The 17,410-nt window shown below is 35.3% G+C and overlaps 1 protein-coding gene across 1 annotated transcript in view; it reads right to left on the reverse strand.

Annotated features, from left to right (window-relative positions):
- Positions 1 to 994: 994 nt before the first annotated feature.
- Positions 995 to 17,410, reverse strand: part of LOC123554137 (5-hydroxytryptamine receptor 2A-like) — a 48,442-nt gene continuing 32,026 nt past the window's right edge. Inside the window, exon 4 of the mRNA XM_053548416.1 lies at positions 995 to 2,522. Within this exon, the coding sequence (XP_053404391.1) occupies positions 1,147 to 2,522 (1,376 nt within the window). The 3' untranslated portion in view covers positions 995 to 1,146. The remainder of the gene's footprint in view (positions 2,523 to 17,410) is intronic.

The raw sequence follows: 17,410 nt of genomic DNA on the forward strand, positions 1-17,410 counted from the left end.
TTAAAACGCTGATGAATACGGGCTCCGGTCCATAAATCGATATCTGATATGTCATTAACAAGTTTTCCCTTAGGTATAGAAATTTCATCAATCAGAATCCTGGTAAAACTCTTCAAGCCGCAGACAGATATAAAATGTGTATGTGTCTAGAGGTGTTGTACTTTAGATTGTAGAGCTAGTAGCTAGTGATACAGTTTTGTGTCAAGATTTATATTTTGAAAATTCCTTCTCTGTTTCTCTGGACAAAATAATCGAACATAATTGAAAACAGAAAAAAAACTACGAGTTATAATGCTGATTGACAATCTTTTTTATTTATGCCTTAACTTCAAAAAAGTCATTAAAATATCGTTACAGAAGTTTAAAATTCAAAACTTTTCTCAAGCTTAAAACAGAATGTCCCAATATCCCAAATGAAAAATGAAAAAATTTAGTGGGGTGATTATGCTAACATAAAAATGAAAGAGATTTAGTTGTGACATTTATGCTTATATAATACTGATATCAAAATGTATTCGTAGTAAACCTGTAAGAGACCAGAATTAAGTGGAATATTATGTGTTTTATAAATTTCTCTCATGTACATAATTTCAGAAATGCTTAAACAGTGGGTAAAGTAAATGCCCTAAAAATAAAAAACAAGTGCAGTGACCTGTGCTTTTTCAGCTCTTAATGTCTAAGAAGTTAATGTTTTCCAAGCTAACAGGGTTTGAACAAATTTCTAATTGTAGAAACAATTCAATCATACATCCTTAATGGTTCAAAAGCCCTACTAAGTATTTCATCATAAACTAACTTAATTCAAAATTAAATTTCATTATACAAACTTTAACATGAACCACGTAAGTTTTGCTATCTTGATATAACATTTTTTCTCTCTTTCAGTCTTGGCGTAAGCCTTTTTCTATCTGAATTTCTTTCTAAAAATCCCTTTTTTCAGTTTTAGCGTACTCATTTTTTTCTGTCTGAATTTCGCCTCAACAATCACGACTTTTATTATTTTCGGGTTTCTCTCTCAATCTTGACGTAATCATTTTTATCTGAAATCTTCTAACAAACCAGACGTTATCACTTCTGTCCTGTTCCTCTCTTGCAATCTGTACAATATTACTTTTCCATCCATTCATGTACTTTTGTAAGCGTGTGTCATAATGGTATACGCATATCGGCGTCCTTACGTTCAGGAACGTTGTAGTTAAGACCTACACATATAGCTTTGATCCTCATTGACTTTTGTACACGTTTATACTGGCATTTCATGAGTTTGATAATTGTGGTTCTAAAAGTTCTGTTAAACACAGTGTATATAATGGGATTGAGCGTACTGGATACATAACCTAACCAAACAAATATGGTGACCATAAGATGGTCAAAATAACATGAATCACATATTGCTGTGAGAATGTTCACAATAAAGAATGGTCCCCAGCAAAACACAAAACAACCGAACAAAATCCCCAGAGTTTTACTCGCCTTTTGCTCTGTTCTAACGGAATTTTTCACTTGTTTTTGTCGGAGTGAATCTTTTTTAGACATAGACATAAAACTGCTTGGAGATCGTGCAGATCCTAACCCATGGTGCTTTTTCACAAGGTCATGCAATCTTGATGGCGCACTAAATGTCTTTATAACTCCTGATTCGACAGTCTCGTTATCATTCATATCACTTAGCTTTTGATTGGCTAACCCTTGATCATGCGTAGAGAGAGATCGCGTGACGGCTGTACTGGTACCCGTGTCATAAAGTTCATCTTCGGGAATGCTTTGTTGCCGTAAATCTTCCAAGTGTATACGGTAATCAGTTGAAGTAGATTGATCCGTGCTATGACATTCTGGAGAACTGAGCTGCTGTGAGACAGGGCTTCCACTTCTTGATGAACTACTGTCCGATTGATCTGTATCTTTGTAAAATAATGGCTTTACCTGATCAGTTTGTTCAGTAGTGTCATTACTAGTCGTTGATTGTTGGCGAAAGAACTTTTCATTGCCATCTAGCGATGACATGGGAGTCAGTGGCGACATAGATCTATTAGCATATTCCTTCTGTAAAGCTTTAGAACGTTTCCTAAAGCTCAAACTCCCACTGCTTCTAAATCTTCTCATTATCACGTCGCCGTCTCTGCTCTCGTTGGGATCACACATTTTCGATTTAGCTCTCAACAGATGTATCGTTAAACCGAACAAAATCCCCATGATCCCTAAGGGAATGTAAAAAGCGCTTACACTCCCGTAAATTATGAAATGCTTATTACTTAGCACGCACTGGTTTCCGTTCAATATATTCTTCTCATTAACAAAGCCAAGTATCATAATTGGACTGCTTATTGCCAATGCGGCGAGATAAACAAGAAAGATTTTTATTCTGGTCGTTGTTTTAGTCCGCGTCCGTAACATTAAAGGACTCCTGATAGCGAGAAATCGTTCCAACGATATTGTACAGAGGTGCAGAATCGATGACGTACACAGAAGAACGTCTGACGTAATATACAGATCACAGAGCGCTACATTCAGAGGCCAATAACCTGCAAATACAAAAGAAATAAATACAAACATCTAAATCTACAATTATCTGAGTATCTGATTAAGACGAAGTTTGAACAATTTCCGTTCTACTATGAACAAGGAATTCAACACATAAAATTGTTTGGTATGGGTATGGGTGACAGACAATGTGAAAATCTGAACCCTTCTACCAAAGGCAGGTATTTTACTGAGTACGAATATGGGATTATGGCGCAAAATAAAAGAAATACGAGTCAAATCTCGTAAAACGAGATGAAGTCAAGGATAGCTGGTATTCAAACTCCATTCGTATTTGCAATGTTTGAAATTTATCTACAAAGGAATATACTCATGAAAATTATTAAATAAGACGTGTGATTATCAAAGTATGTCCTTTTGCTTAATACAGAATTGTTCACTGATTACTATTAAATCATAGATAAAAAGTAGAACTTATCAAAAACAACGGTTAATGGTGGAAACTAAATCATATAAAATGCAATGAATTAAAGCAAAATTGTATATAAGATAAGGATATTAGATTGCACAATTTCAATTTGAGATGTGTTAAAAATGCGCCTGAAGATACAATACAATTCTAAATCATATGACCACTTTCAAGCTAAGGATTATTTCTGACATGGCCTTTTTACTGGGTAGAAGCAACGATTTCCGTATGCAGCTTGATGGTTTCCTGACTTTCCTCAGATGAAAGAAATTTTCACCTTAAGCGGTGTTTCAAAACATATAGGTGAGGGGCCACTAATTCGAAATTAGCGGCCTTACCTATGGACTAGCCGATGTGTAAGATTTTATTTATTCTAAATGAGTTTCAGAATACATCTCTATATCTCGACTACGTTAAACGTAGCTATTTAAGCAAACTGTTCGGTAGTTATGTTAAAACAACAGCTCTCTTGAAAATATCGTGATTTTTCGAGACCACTGGCTTTTTTGGGGGTGGGGGGTGGGGGTGTTAACGTTGCACCGACACAATTATATAATATCATATGGCGACTTTCCAGCTTTGATGGTGGAGGCGCTCCTCCGTGCATTATTTCATCACGCACTGGAATTTAAATTGTCTGGATGATGCAAAGAGACAAAACATGTCTGGTTAGGTATTGCATTGGGAATTAAACTATCACAACACATCTATAAAAACGCTAATTTTCTGCACATAAATCTGTTTAATTTTACTTGAAGGATGATTGCTATGCCAGAAGAAATAAAACAATTAGATATAATCAATGTTTAATTTGTTCTTACACTGATATCTGAGAGCAATGAGATCACATCTATCAGAATAGATCTAACCAACCGACAGAATAATTTAGGTGATAACAATCAACAAAAGCATCTGCGGGCGCCAATGCTAGTCTGTAAGTGATTCAATTACATCCGACAGAAGAGTTAGGGTTCTTGGTCGTTGATTATAAACAAATATATAAGTTTCAAAGCTATAGCTCTTAATATTCAAGACAAGGCTGTACAGTAGCAAATAAATTTGCTACATGTTCTATATCAAATTAAAATTCTTCTGAGAGCTGCCCATTTTAAAAACAAAGAATTACTAGCCTTATGTTCTTAAATGACCTATAAACCACCTGAAAACGCCAAGAACAGTAGAGGTCATCTATCTTAGAGATTTCTTGTCTGACAGGTCAACACTATGGAATATCTCCCAAACTGACAGCTTAAAAGTGGGTATGAACACATGAGTAATCAGGTTTGTTTACATTTCTATCAATGCAAAAAATCTCCTTGAACATGCTTTTAAAATGCCTACAATGAAATAAAAACTGGAACTTGCTTTACATAAAACATAAAAAATGCCACTTTGAATGAGGATTTATTTCTTTCCGCCATTATCCGACTAGCCAACATGTGCTGCCTGGTTATTTAGTACTATTGTTCCACAAGGGAACCTGAACAAAATCTTTAAATCAAGAAAATCATTTTTTTCAAGTTAAGAAGGATCTTAATTCTGGCCAAATGATGAAGTTCTTGACCTACTGTCTAACCTAATAACAACCTGGGTCTCAGCTTGCTAGTGAGTTTGCAAATTCTCGCACAAAAAGCATGGTAACAAATTCTGTGTGGACTTGAAAGCACCAGTCTGTTTTGCTGTTTTAAAACAACACTCCTGTGTTGAGACGGATTGGAACAAGAGCTGTCTCTCAGAGAGAGCGCTATACCAGACAGCTTCTCTGAGTCAAACAAGGGCTGTAACTTTGCAAGAATAACATGATTTCTTATTTCATTATAATATGTTACAAATAAGAATTTATTATGACAATAATGACAACTTGCATCCAAAACTTAAACTAAACATTTCAAAGTCAAATAAGGGCCAAGATTTGAACCAGTTATAACTGGGAGTCCACTAACTCCTGGTTATGTAGACACGTTTGATGAGAAGATTGTCTCTTCAATCTAATATATACTGTTGCTACTGAGATACAATTATAAAAATCGCTGTACTCGCGACATTGCTGATTGGTCAAATTAAACTAAAAGGATTCATATGTTTCTTAATTAACAGAGAAATTCTGCGCGTGATGTTCATGTCCAATAACAAAAATACTACTTTTTTTTATCCTGGCACTAAGTCTTTAGTAGACGTATGTAGCTAGGTATCAATCATATTAAACGGAGTAATTTAGCAAAGTGAACTACTGGTGTTGTGAAAGTATAATATGCCGAGGTCATTGACCTTTTAAGGCCTTGCCATGCTACGTTTGGAAAACTGACCAGAACATACTTAAGACTCCATTTCTATCCGTTTTTTTATTATCAGCTCTCTGTAAATGTCACAAAGCAACCTATCTCGATTAAGTAGTTCTTTGACAAGAATCATATACTTTTTTGTGGTAAATACTTAATATTTTAGACTTTTCTTAATTCGCATTCAACTAAAGGTGTCTTTCCTTTTAAGAAACTCATTGATTTGATTTAAACTTATTTTATTCCTTCCTTTTTATAATAACATACTATGTACATATACAGAACATTCTAAGAAAGGTAAAATGGTTGGACATCGTTCATCTAACATTAGTAATTCGGTCTGCCCCCGTTAAGAAACTCATATACAAATCATTGCTGTTGTAATAGTAGGAAATCTCTTATCTTTATCTTTAATCTTTACCATTTTATAGTTAGACCTGTATTTGTCATCGGAAATCTTTATGATAAATTTAATACTGTCCGAGAAAAAAAACAAGGGCTTCCCCATGCGGGTGCATACACAGTCACGCTCATCTGCTGTTTTTGTCTCTGTAAAATATATTTTCTAAGTCCATAAGGGGCCATAATTCTTGCAAAAAGCAATGTACAGTTACGGTACTTGCTGTGTATAGTCACCTTTTAATGGAAAATAACTGCTCCAAGTTTTAAAGCAAAAACTTTGACCGTTAATGAGAAAAGTTTAACTAAATGCTAAACTTAACCAAAAAATCTGTTATTTTCTAAGTCCAAAAGGACCCATAATTCTTGCAAATAGCAGGATGGAGTTATGTTTCTTGCTGTACATAGTCAGCTTTTGATGGTGAATAAGAGCTGCAAGTTTTAAAGCAATAGCTTTGATAATTTAGGAGAAAAGCTGACCTAAACACAAAACTTAACCAAGAAATCTGATTTTCTAAGTCAAAAAGGGGCCATAATTCTCGCAAAAAGCAATGTACAGTTTCGGTACTTGCTGTGCAGAGTCAGCTTATAATGGCAAACAACTGCTCCAAGTTTTAAAGCAAAAGCTTTGACCGTTAAGGCGAAAAGTTGACCTAAACGCTAATCTTAACCAAGAAATCTGATATTTTCTATGTCTAAAAGAGGCCACAATTCTTGCAAATAGCAGGATGGAGCAATGTTTCTTACTCTACAGAGTCAGCTTTTGTTGGTGAAGAAGTGTTGCAAGTTTTAAAGCAATAGCTTTGATAGTTTAGGAGAAAAGCGGACCTAAACACAACACTTAACCAAGAAATCTGATATTTTCCAAGTCAAATCTTGCAAAAAGTAATGTAGAGTTACGGTACTTGCTGTGCATTGTCAGCTTTTAATGGCAAATAACTGCTCCAAGTTTTAAAGCAATAGCTTGGACCGTTAAGGAGAAAAGTAGACCTAAACGTAAAACTTAACCAAGCTAAAAAAAGAAATTCCAGTTTTTATTAGAATTAGGTTCAAATCAAAAGTATTGTAAAGTGTTAAAATATAACCAGGCAAACCCGTCATGGTAAACGGGAATCAAACATGATGTTTCTGTTTAAATTTTATTACTGTAAAAACAATGCAAATGTTATTAACCAACTAGTGCTCTCTACATACCATGATACGTCCGTCAGACATCACACATGATACTGCTGCACAGACGGTGCCGGCTATGAAATGAACGGTTCAAGCTTCAGTTATATTTGAAGTTATTTATTGAGGAATGCCTCATACTCATTAGTACTTGGTGTGTATAAATGAATGTCACCTTACAATCAGCAAATTTGACATTTTATAGGTCCTTCCTTTGCATAGCTCAAGTTCAAACTACCTACAGCGTCTAGGACTGGACAAAACTGGGGTTTTTTTATTATTATTTATTATTTCTCGAAATCTAGCAGATTCGATATATAAAACGAATGCAGAAGTTTCAACTAGAAGGAAGAAATTGAATTTTAGATGAGCATTGACCTCAGCAAGAATTTGAGTTCAAACATTTTTAATCTGACAACGGAATATACAAAGCTAATGTAAGTTTGATAAAATACCAGACAGATAGTGTTTCATCCAAATCTTGTACAACTGCTGATTTTATTATTTGAAACTCATTCATTATCACTTCCGGGATGATTGCTTTCCAAGAGCGAAACAAATATCAGAGCTAATCAATGTTTAATTTGTTCTAACACTTGTATGTGAGCGCCTTCATACCCCTGAAATCTATCAGATTAGATAAACTCTGTAGGTAGACCAGTTAGAAGATAATTATAATGATAACTGGAAAAATCATCTAGAAAATCAAGTCAAGATCTTCAGCTAATTTTTCTTCAATTTGCAATTCTATATTCTATATTTTGTTTTCGTTTGAGTACCTTACGCCTTTTTGTTTGTGTAAGGATTACAGTTAAAAACAGTTGCCTTCACCTAAACTAAAAGATTTTCCATATAACTCGGATTTGTCAGAAGACAAAATGTTAGCTCTGAAAAAGAGCGGTGCCAATGGTACAAAAGTGCCAATAATCGAAATTTTCTTTCCAAATGCATTTCCGTACGTATACGACTCTATATGCAACTTCCATGAAAGGCCGCGCATTCCGGACATCACAAAGACTGTCGGATTGACATGGTTACACATGCCATTTCCGTCATATGAAATACTAATATGCCCACGGAAAGCGCAGTTGTACTAATCCGCCAGCTTTTATTAGCTAACAGTTTGGGGGTTGTATTACCATTAAAATATGTAAAAAATGGACAAAATGAATCAAGATAACAGAATGAGAAAACAAAACTTTTAATATAAGTTACTATGCAATTATAAAGTTACCATTGGGATACAAAAATGAACTGGAGTGTTTAACGTATGCAGTAAAATCTTTGGTTTTCCCATTTTAGAAATTGAAAAAAATACATATACAAGCTGTATTTTACTTATTTTTCGATAAGATTAAAGTTCAAAGTTAAAAATATTGTTTAAGATAGCCTGACAGAGTTTAACTGTTGTTCCAGAAAACAATGACAGACTTTAACTGTTGTTCCAGAAAACAATTTCTGAAAACAATTTCTGAAGTTGAAAAGATTAGAAAAGTAAACTGTATTAATGTTCCCCTCAGAGTTATCAATACATATTTGAGTTCTTAAGTGCAAATATTAATACATCTTTATCGTTCTCATAAGTAATAAAAATCTATAAGAAGATCATGAAAATCTGATTTCATAGCCCTCGAGGTTTACGAAATTTTATACATCCTTTCGAAAGTAGCTTTCCTTCGAAAGTGATTATATTAGAACGGTTGTTAACCCCAGTACAAATCATTACAGAGATATATGTACAGACAGCCTTAGGTGGCAGGGGAGTGCAGATTTGCGAATTCCACATTGACGTGTGGGTACCAGTGTTGAAATATCCATAGAAATCTCGTTTTTGCTTATTTTTCTTTGAAACTACTATGGACTATTGCAGATACTATAGACTACATAAAGACGACTCTCCGGTCCTATGCACCTGTCGCTTTCCATGCCAGATGTAGTGAAAACTGGCCAAATCACCCAAATTTTATAGACCAAAATTAGCCTAACCGGGCCTCACTTTGAACTCTGCCATTCATCCATTTTGTATTTTTAAATCCAATTTCGTAGCATATATGTATAGTGCGAACATAGATGCATACCCAGGTGGTGTGGAATGTGTCTCCCAACCACCACTTTATTTCCCTAATTTTCACTTGAAAAAAAGTGGATGGATGACAGCCGAGCGTCTGGCCGACTTTTTGTTCTGATGTTTATGTTTTAGCCTCAACCGGAAGTACGGAGCTAGGAATTTTAAAACACCCGCCATGTAGAATCATTAACCGTTCCTCATTCCCCAGATATATTAAAGAATTAATAATGATAAATAACCAGTAAGATAGATATGCCTTTATATCTACCCTGTCCTGTTTATACAGAAAATCGACCGGGGCCAAACTACGAAACCGCTCCCCTGCCACCTTACATTACATTTGCTTAAAAGAAAACATGTAAGTTTCTTGCACAAAAGGGCATACTAAGAATAGCAAATAAATTTAATGTATTTTCTTGGATTTACCGGATGTTCGTGCAAATTAGACTGACGGCTACGTTCCACTAGTTATGTGAAGTTTTAGCACTGGGACATTATTGCAAATGCACCAAAATGAAGACATGTAAGAATTCTTTGAAAATGGGGGGTTTTAAAGGTGTTGAACTGTCCGAAAGTGTGGCCCTTTTATGCAGTCCTTTTCCATTATTATATATCAGTAAACTCACAATTGCTTTGTAAAGTAACACATGTTTTATAAGTATGTTCAATTTTCATGTGAAACATCCCTTCATTTCAATAATTTGGTGTTGTTTATTTTTTTTTTCTAAATATAAAAGGCTAATCGTTAAGCTGTATTAAATGTACCAGCTATCAGATTCTTCTATTCTTAATAAGGTTGCTAAACATTTTAAAAACTGTGGTGTACACCTAGCGATATGCTACACTGATAATCTAGACGGATTATCAACAACGGAAATATCAGAAACAATTGCCAGTGGTTCGAGCAAATTCCTCGTATTCTCACTCTTTCAAGGGTAATACTGTGACTTATATGACTATCCTTCACTGAGATATGTTTTATGTCCATTTTTCACAAAATAGTATAGAAACAGGCTATTAGCCAGGCTGGAATGTCCAATTTCAGCAATATGATAATAGGTAAGTATCCCGCTACAAGTTATACAGTGTCATATCCACAGGTAAAATTCGTCTCTGTATGTATTATTTTACTAGATTTTATTTTAGTTTTGAAATCTATGTTATGCAACGGGAATCATTGTCATTCAAGTTTTCTCTTTCATTAATCTTACTTTTCAATAGATTATCATTCAAAGTCCTTGGTCCAATTATCCTTACTCTAGTTACTTTGTCAGTGTCATTTTCGATTCAGTTATATGTATATCAATGCGGTAACTTAACATTACCAGTGTCCTGGATTCCATTTACACCAGTATCTTGCATATTACCAACAGAAATCTGCAGCTGAGGAAAATAAGTCTAGACATTTTGTCTATTGTCAAATCAGCCAGCAGAGAGAAGATAAAAGTCACGATCTTCATTTATATAAACTAATAAAGTACCGGTAAATGTAACTGAACAGACAGCTAACCGATCACTTGCTGAATACAATGTATGTGTTCCCGTTAGTTTAAAGATTGACTACAAGTTAACTTGTGTATACTTTTACTAACAGTCTCCAGATATCTTATGTGTCTCCTAATAAAGAGATATATTATACATGTTATGTCCCTGACAAATTAGAAAAACTCTGCTAAAAACGTTTATGTTATGTTTCGTTATTCTAGCATAAAGTCTGAAATGGAATAGTGTTGTTATCTCTCTATCATATAAAACGATGTAATTTAGTAAAGTGGACAACGGACAGCAGTCTTGTGAAGAACGTAAACATGGTTTCTCGAGGATATTGCCCTTAGAATGGTCAAGACATTTCAATGAGACAAAAAAATGTGAATATGTAACAAGCATATATTTTGACCCTACCTGATGAACACCACGATCAGCGTGTGCAAAACGCGAACACTAACCTATATAAAAAAAAACGTTTTATTTTTTCTAAACATTTACATGAACGTTTTCAACAAAGATTGTAACTCGCTTGAATGATAATTTCTACACAAAGTTTTATAATCTCCAGTATGTTCTTTAAGAAAATGTTCCATATCAATAGTCTCATCAAGTATTTAAAGACAGCAATAAAATACATTTTATGCTAGTTTTATTTCTCTGAAATATAATGTGAAAACTCCCTACGTAGCATAATATGCAAGTATGTCATAAACACAAATGTACCTAAATATTATTTGATAATACACCTGTTTAAAAACTGACAATCTAATAGCTGCACTAATACGGTGAGAAAAAAATGCCGAATATTGCTGGCAGTCTGACGTACAGACGAACAACGACGTGCAAAGATAAAATTTTCTTGCATACCAGATGGGGATTTCCGGTATTTTTTTTCGGTGCTGGAATATAAGATTCTTTCACCGGTTTTAGGTGCAGATGGGAATTTCCGGCCTCGAAGGTAACTGTTTAGGCGGTTACGAGGCTCCATCCGAGTAACCGCGTAAACAGTTACCCGAGAGCCGGATATTCCCATCTGCACCTACAACTAATGACAGAATCTTTTTCTTGCATACCATATCAAAAATTCATAACGTTACGCTGCAACTGATAAAACAAAACCGGAACTAAACATTGTCATTTGTCTTTGAAATGTCATGACGTCTTTCCTGTTTACGGACGTTGGTTTTCCGCGCTTTGTTTAAATACGCAGCTAGAAGAAATAGTTCTAAAAAGAAAGCCGTTCGATTGATTTTATTTCTATTTTTATTTCTTTAACATGGTATGCAAGAAAAAGATTCTGTCACTGGTTGTAGGTGCAGATGGGAATATCCGGCAAATGAACAACATCTTGACAAACAACTTATCTGTCCAATACATGTTTTACTGTTCTGTCCCATAGAATTGGATACTTAAAATATTCTAAACGAGTTTTCCCCATTTAAAGAAGAATGCCATTTGTAAAGCATTAAATATAGACAAATGTCAAAAACGATGTTTTACCCAGTTATGTAAAGTTTAAACACTGCTACATGGTTGCAAATGCATCAAAACGAGGACCTTTAACAGCTTTTTAAAAATGGCGTGTTTTTAAAGAAGCTGAACTGTCCAGAAGTGTGGCCCCTTCATGCAGTCCCTTTCCGGAATTCAATAAATATATGAGTAAATTGACAATGGTTTTGTAGAATAATATACATATTTTATATGCTGTTTAATTTTCATGTAAAACAATGCTTTCTTTCTATGATTTAATGATGTTCTAGCTTTTTTCTCCGAAACATGGACCTAACTCCTGACACGATAACCGTAGCGGTCCTTTGTTGAATACAATAAATGAATAAATCAATGAAGTTAAAAAGCAGTAGGCACAAGCTTTCTTTGGTTATCAAGCGGAAATTTGTTTTCAGTCTCAAAATTAATGTGATCTTGACCTCTTACCTACTTACATATAAATTAATAGGGGCCATCTACTGTCTTGTCAATTATAGGCCAAGGCATTCTAAAGTAATTGAGCAGGCATACTTTTCAGGCTAGAGACCACTGTGACATTAGACCTACCGACCTCCGAAACAATAGGGATCATTTTCTGACCACAGACAATTATTGTTTGATGACTATAGGCCAAAGCGTTCTTTAGTGACTGAGTTAAAGACCGTTTTCATCCTTTAAGCAGCTGAATACTGCAATTTGGATCACGCATGGGTAATAATACGCTATATTCGTGACAAGACACTATGCGTGTACAGTTTGCAGAACTGCAAAATTTCTTCATCATTACTTGAAAGTCGGTTGTATGTCAAGAGCAATTTAAAAAGTAATTAGAGTTCACTGATGTGTAATATGTTCTATCATCGTTCTGTGAGATTACAAAGACTGTTGACATCTAGTAGTTCAGGCAGAATCGAGTTTAGATGATAACATAAAATCACTAACTTTTCTCATTTTATTTACAAGAACAGCTGCATACTTCTCAATTTTAAACAAATAATGTTTTGTTTTGGAGAATCAGTACAAAAGATCTCTAGTGTGTTCAATGTGAACGACCTGGCCGATTCAGAGGGTGAGGGTCACCATGTATATGGCTGACTTCAATTCTTAAAATCACAGTTTTGTATAAAATTCATAATGTGATTAGAGTACACTACCACTGTGCTACTCCATGATAAAACAAGTGAATGAAGTATTGCCATGCAATACAAAGTCCCCTACTGGAAGGCACCTAATTTTCTCTACTGCAGTATAACATAATAAACTGATATCTGTCAATGATGTATAAACAATATTGTAATATATATACAATATAATATAAAATATAACAAAGCACTTGGATTAAAATTTGCATATATAAAAACGTAGTTGTTTTCATTTGGAATTTTTTTTTGGCCTATTATACAAAAAGTTATCATAAAAGTTATTTATAGTAACAACAAAGTGAAATTAATCCTAAAAAAAAAATCTATAAAATGTAAGTCCACAAGAAAATCTTTACCAGGTAGAGATAGATCAAAATACACCTAAATATTGGATGTAACATGCATGTTGTTCCACAGAAAAGTGGTCTCGATTTTTCCCTACGGCCAGTAATTAAAAACTTACAATGTTATCTATTTATAGTAACAACAAAGGGACATAATTCTAAAAAGGTGTGCCTCATGGTGGTGAACATTTGTGCCAAGTTATATCAAAATCTCTCCATGCATGAAGAAGAAATACTCTGGACAAAGTCATTCTTGAATTTGACCTTTGACCTCTAAGTATGACCTTGACCTTAGACCTAGCGACCTGGTTCTGGCGCAAGACAATTTGCCTCATGGTGGTGAACATTTGTGCCAAGTTACATTAAAATCCCTCCATGCATAAAGAAGAAATGCTCCAGACAAAGTCATTCTTGAATTAGACCTTTGACCTGTAAGTTTGACCTTTGAGTTAGGGGTGCGGGTTTTGTGCATGACACGTCGTCACATCATGGGGAACATTTGTGTCAAGCAATAATTAAATCCCTTTATGGATGAAAGAGTTATGGATCGGACACGAAACAGACCCTGTTCATGCCATGCTAACATTTGACTACTAAGTGTGACCTTGACCTTTGAGCAAGGGCTCCGGGATTTGCGCATGACATGTTGTCTCATCATGGAGAACATCTGTGCCAAGTAATATTGAAATCCTTTAATGAATGACAGAGTTATGGACCGGACACGAAACAGACCCTGTTCATGCCATGTTAACATCTGACTACTAAGTGTGACCTTGACCTTTGAGCTAGGGGTCTGAAAGTTATGCATGACACATCGTCTTATTATGACGTACAATTCTGCCAATTGATATTAAAATCCCTTCATGGATGAGAGAGTTATGGACCGGACAGGAAAAAAGCCCTGTTGACCTTTGTCCTCCAATTGTGACCTTGACCTTTGAGTTAGGGGTGCGGGTTTTGTGCATGACACGTCGTCACATCATGGGGAACATTTGTGTCAAGCAATAATTAAATCCCTTTATGGATGAAAGAGTTATGGATCGGACACGAAACAGACCCTGTTCATGCCATGCTAACATTTGACTACTAAGTGTGACCTTGACCTTTGAGCTAGGGGTCTGAAAGTTGTGCAAGACATATTGTCTTATAATGAGGTACAATTGTGCCAAGTGATATTAAAATCCCTTCATGGATGGGAGAGTAATGGACATGACAGGAAAAAAGCCCTGTTGACCTTTGTCCTCCAATTGTGACCTTGACCTTTGAGCTAGGGGTCCGGGTTTTGCACATGACACGTCGTCTCATCATGGGGAACGTTTGTGCCAAGTAATAATAAAATCCCTTCATCGATAAAAGAGTTATGGACCGGACACGAAATTGCGGACGGACGGAATGACGGAATGACAGAATGACAGAGTGACGGAAAAGTGCATTCCTATAGTCCCCAAAACTGGTTTTCAACCAGTAGGGGACTAATAAACATCAGCTATGCTGGTCAGTGTAACATTTGTGGTTGAACTTATTCCAACATAAACGTTTTGGTATGGAATTAATAGTATATCAGAAAATAAAACACACAAAAATATCATAATAATCGTACTGCATCTGGAATTCTGAAGTAACTTTTAATACGTGTTATGGTCATTACTGTGTACCATACCCTATATTGTTTTTATTTATTTTGTTGGTTTTAACGTCGCACCGACACAATTATAGATCATATGGCGACTTTCCAGGTTTGATGGTAGAGGAAGACCCCAGGTACCCCTCCGTGCATTATTTCATCACGAGCGGGCACCGATCTTCCGTAAGCCAGCTGGATGGCTTCCCAACATGAAGAATTCAACACCCCAAATGAGGCTCGAACCCATATCGATGACTGTATTGTTTTACTGTTAGTATACTATAGCATAAATGTCAGGGAAAAAAAAGATATTTTAAGTTGTCACTTTTGTAGTCTACGTTTGGTATTTTACCTTATCTTAGCCAAAAAGCATATTGGTGTCAAAATTCAGAACATATGTGAAAAAATTCAAAACATACAGCATTTTTAAACATATTTCTAAAACAAACTTCTCAGCATTGGAGTTATCTCAAAGTCAGGAACTAGAAAAAAGACGTCCACAGGAAATTCGTAAAATTACAAGAGCTGTCGGAGGACAGCAATGCTCGACTATTCAACAGCCTTGTCAACTGAATAAATACAAAAGTCGAAAAAGGTGCATAAGTTTGTAAAAATGGGAAACAGGGTTATGGAACCTGCACAGTGTTTGTCAGCTCATGACAGTGAACAAAGTGTGAAGTTTCAATCCTTTCCCATTAGTGGGTACTGATAACATAAGAATTTAACCAAAAAACTGCTAAGTTGAAAAAGGGGCATTATTTTGTAAAACTGCAAAGTAGAGTTATTGAACCTTTGCACTCGTGTCATATCATGACAGTGAACAAGTATGTTAAGTTTCAATCCTTTCCCATTAATGGATACTGAGATACCAGCTTACATACAAAAACTGCTAAGTCGAAAAAGGGGCATTGTTTTGACAAAATGCAAAGTAGAGTTATTGAACCTTTCCATGTCTGTACACCATCAACTAATTTCACCGTGTTTGCGAGCAAAATAGATGACAATTAAAATGTAAACACTACAACACATAGTAAAGACATTCTAATGTTCCGTGCTATACTTATTTTTGAGCAGAATACTTATGATCATGGATGGCAGCTCGATTTTTCGCCTCCTCTACCCACTTGGACATTGTTTTTTAGCAAAGAATCACCGGTGCCGACGCTAAGAAATCGCCGATATAGCAGATTTCGCAAAGAGTCCGCCGATATGGATATGCACCGTGTCACAGAGAGGGATCCGATATGCATACACACCGTGTTTTATATTGCAATCGTAATAATGCTGTATTACCTATTTATCTTTATATACAATGAAGTTGTGACTTGTGTCTGTGTCCATATTCTGGAAATCAATAATTGTTAATAGCTTTTTATATATATCATCAATTCCAATCATAATATCATTTTTGAGTAAGTGGGAAACTGATCAAAAACACATGTTTTGTCATGTATGTTTTAACATTGAAGTAATTTCATGTATCAACAAAAAGAAACTGTATTAAGCCACATGTGACCTTTACCTTTACATTATTTGTAATAGTGAATATCTATGCCAATATAATAATTATGTAAATATACATCCATGCATTAAAATTACAACAAAAGGGTCATGATGACCCTGGATCGCTCACCTGAGTAATAAGAGCTACATGTTTCAAATGTCAAACTGATGATTTTTAGAAATTTTTTTGGAAGATTTTCAGATGTACAATCAAGTAACCACTGGGGCGGGGCCAATTTTATCCCGGGAGTCATGATTTGAACAAAGTTTGTAGAAGTCTACTAGGCAATGTTACATATCAAATATCTAAGATCTAGGCCTTCTGGTTTATGTTATGCAAATTAATGAAGATTTCCCTATGTACAATCAAGTAACCCTGGGGCTGGGTCAATTTGACCCTGTGGGGGTCAAGATTTGAACACATTTTGTAGAGGTCCACTAGGCAATGCTACATGTCAAATATCTAAGCTCTAGGCCTCCCGGTTTATGTTTAGAAAATTTTGAAAAATTTTCTATGTACAATCAAGTAACCCCATGGGGCGGGGTCAATTTGACCCCGGGGTCATGATTTGAACAAATTTTGTAGAAGTCTACTAGGCAAAGCCACATGTCAAATATTTGCCATTTTACCATGTTTTGTATACATTTTATGCAGAAATAAATCTATCTATCTATCTATCTAAATATCTTAGATCTAGGCCTTCTGGTTTATTTTTAGAAACATTTTGAAGAGTTCCCTATGTAAAATCAAGTGACCCCTGGAGCGGGGTCAATTTTGACCGCGGGGGTCATGATTTGAACAAATTTTGTAGAGGTCCACTTGGCAATGCTACATGTGAAATATCTAAGCTCTAGGTCTTCTGGGGTTTTTTTTTAGAAAATGTTTGAAGATTTTCCTATGTAAAATCAAGTGACCCCTAGGGCAAGGTCAATTTTGACCCCGGGGGTCATGATT

The sequence above is a fragment of the Mercenaria mercenaria genome, chromosome 7 (assembly GCF_021730395.1).
Source record: "Mercenaria mercenaria strain notata chromosome 7, MADL_Memer_1, whole genome shotgun sequence".
Classification (NCBI taxonomy): Eukaryota; Metazoa; Mollusca; class Bivalvia; order Venerida; family Veneridae; genus Mercenaria; species Mercenaria mercenaria.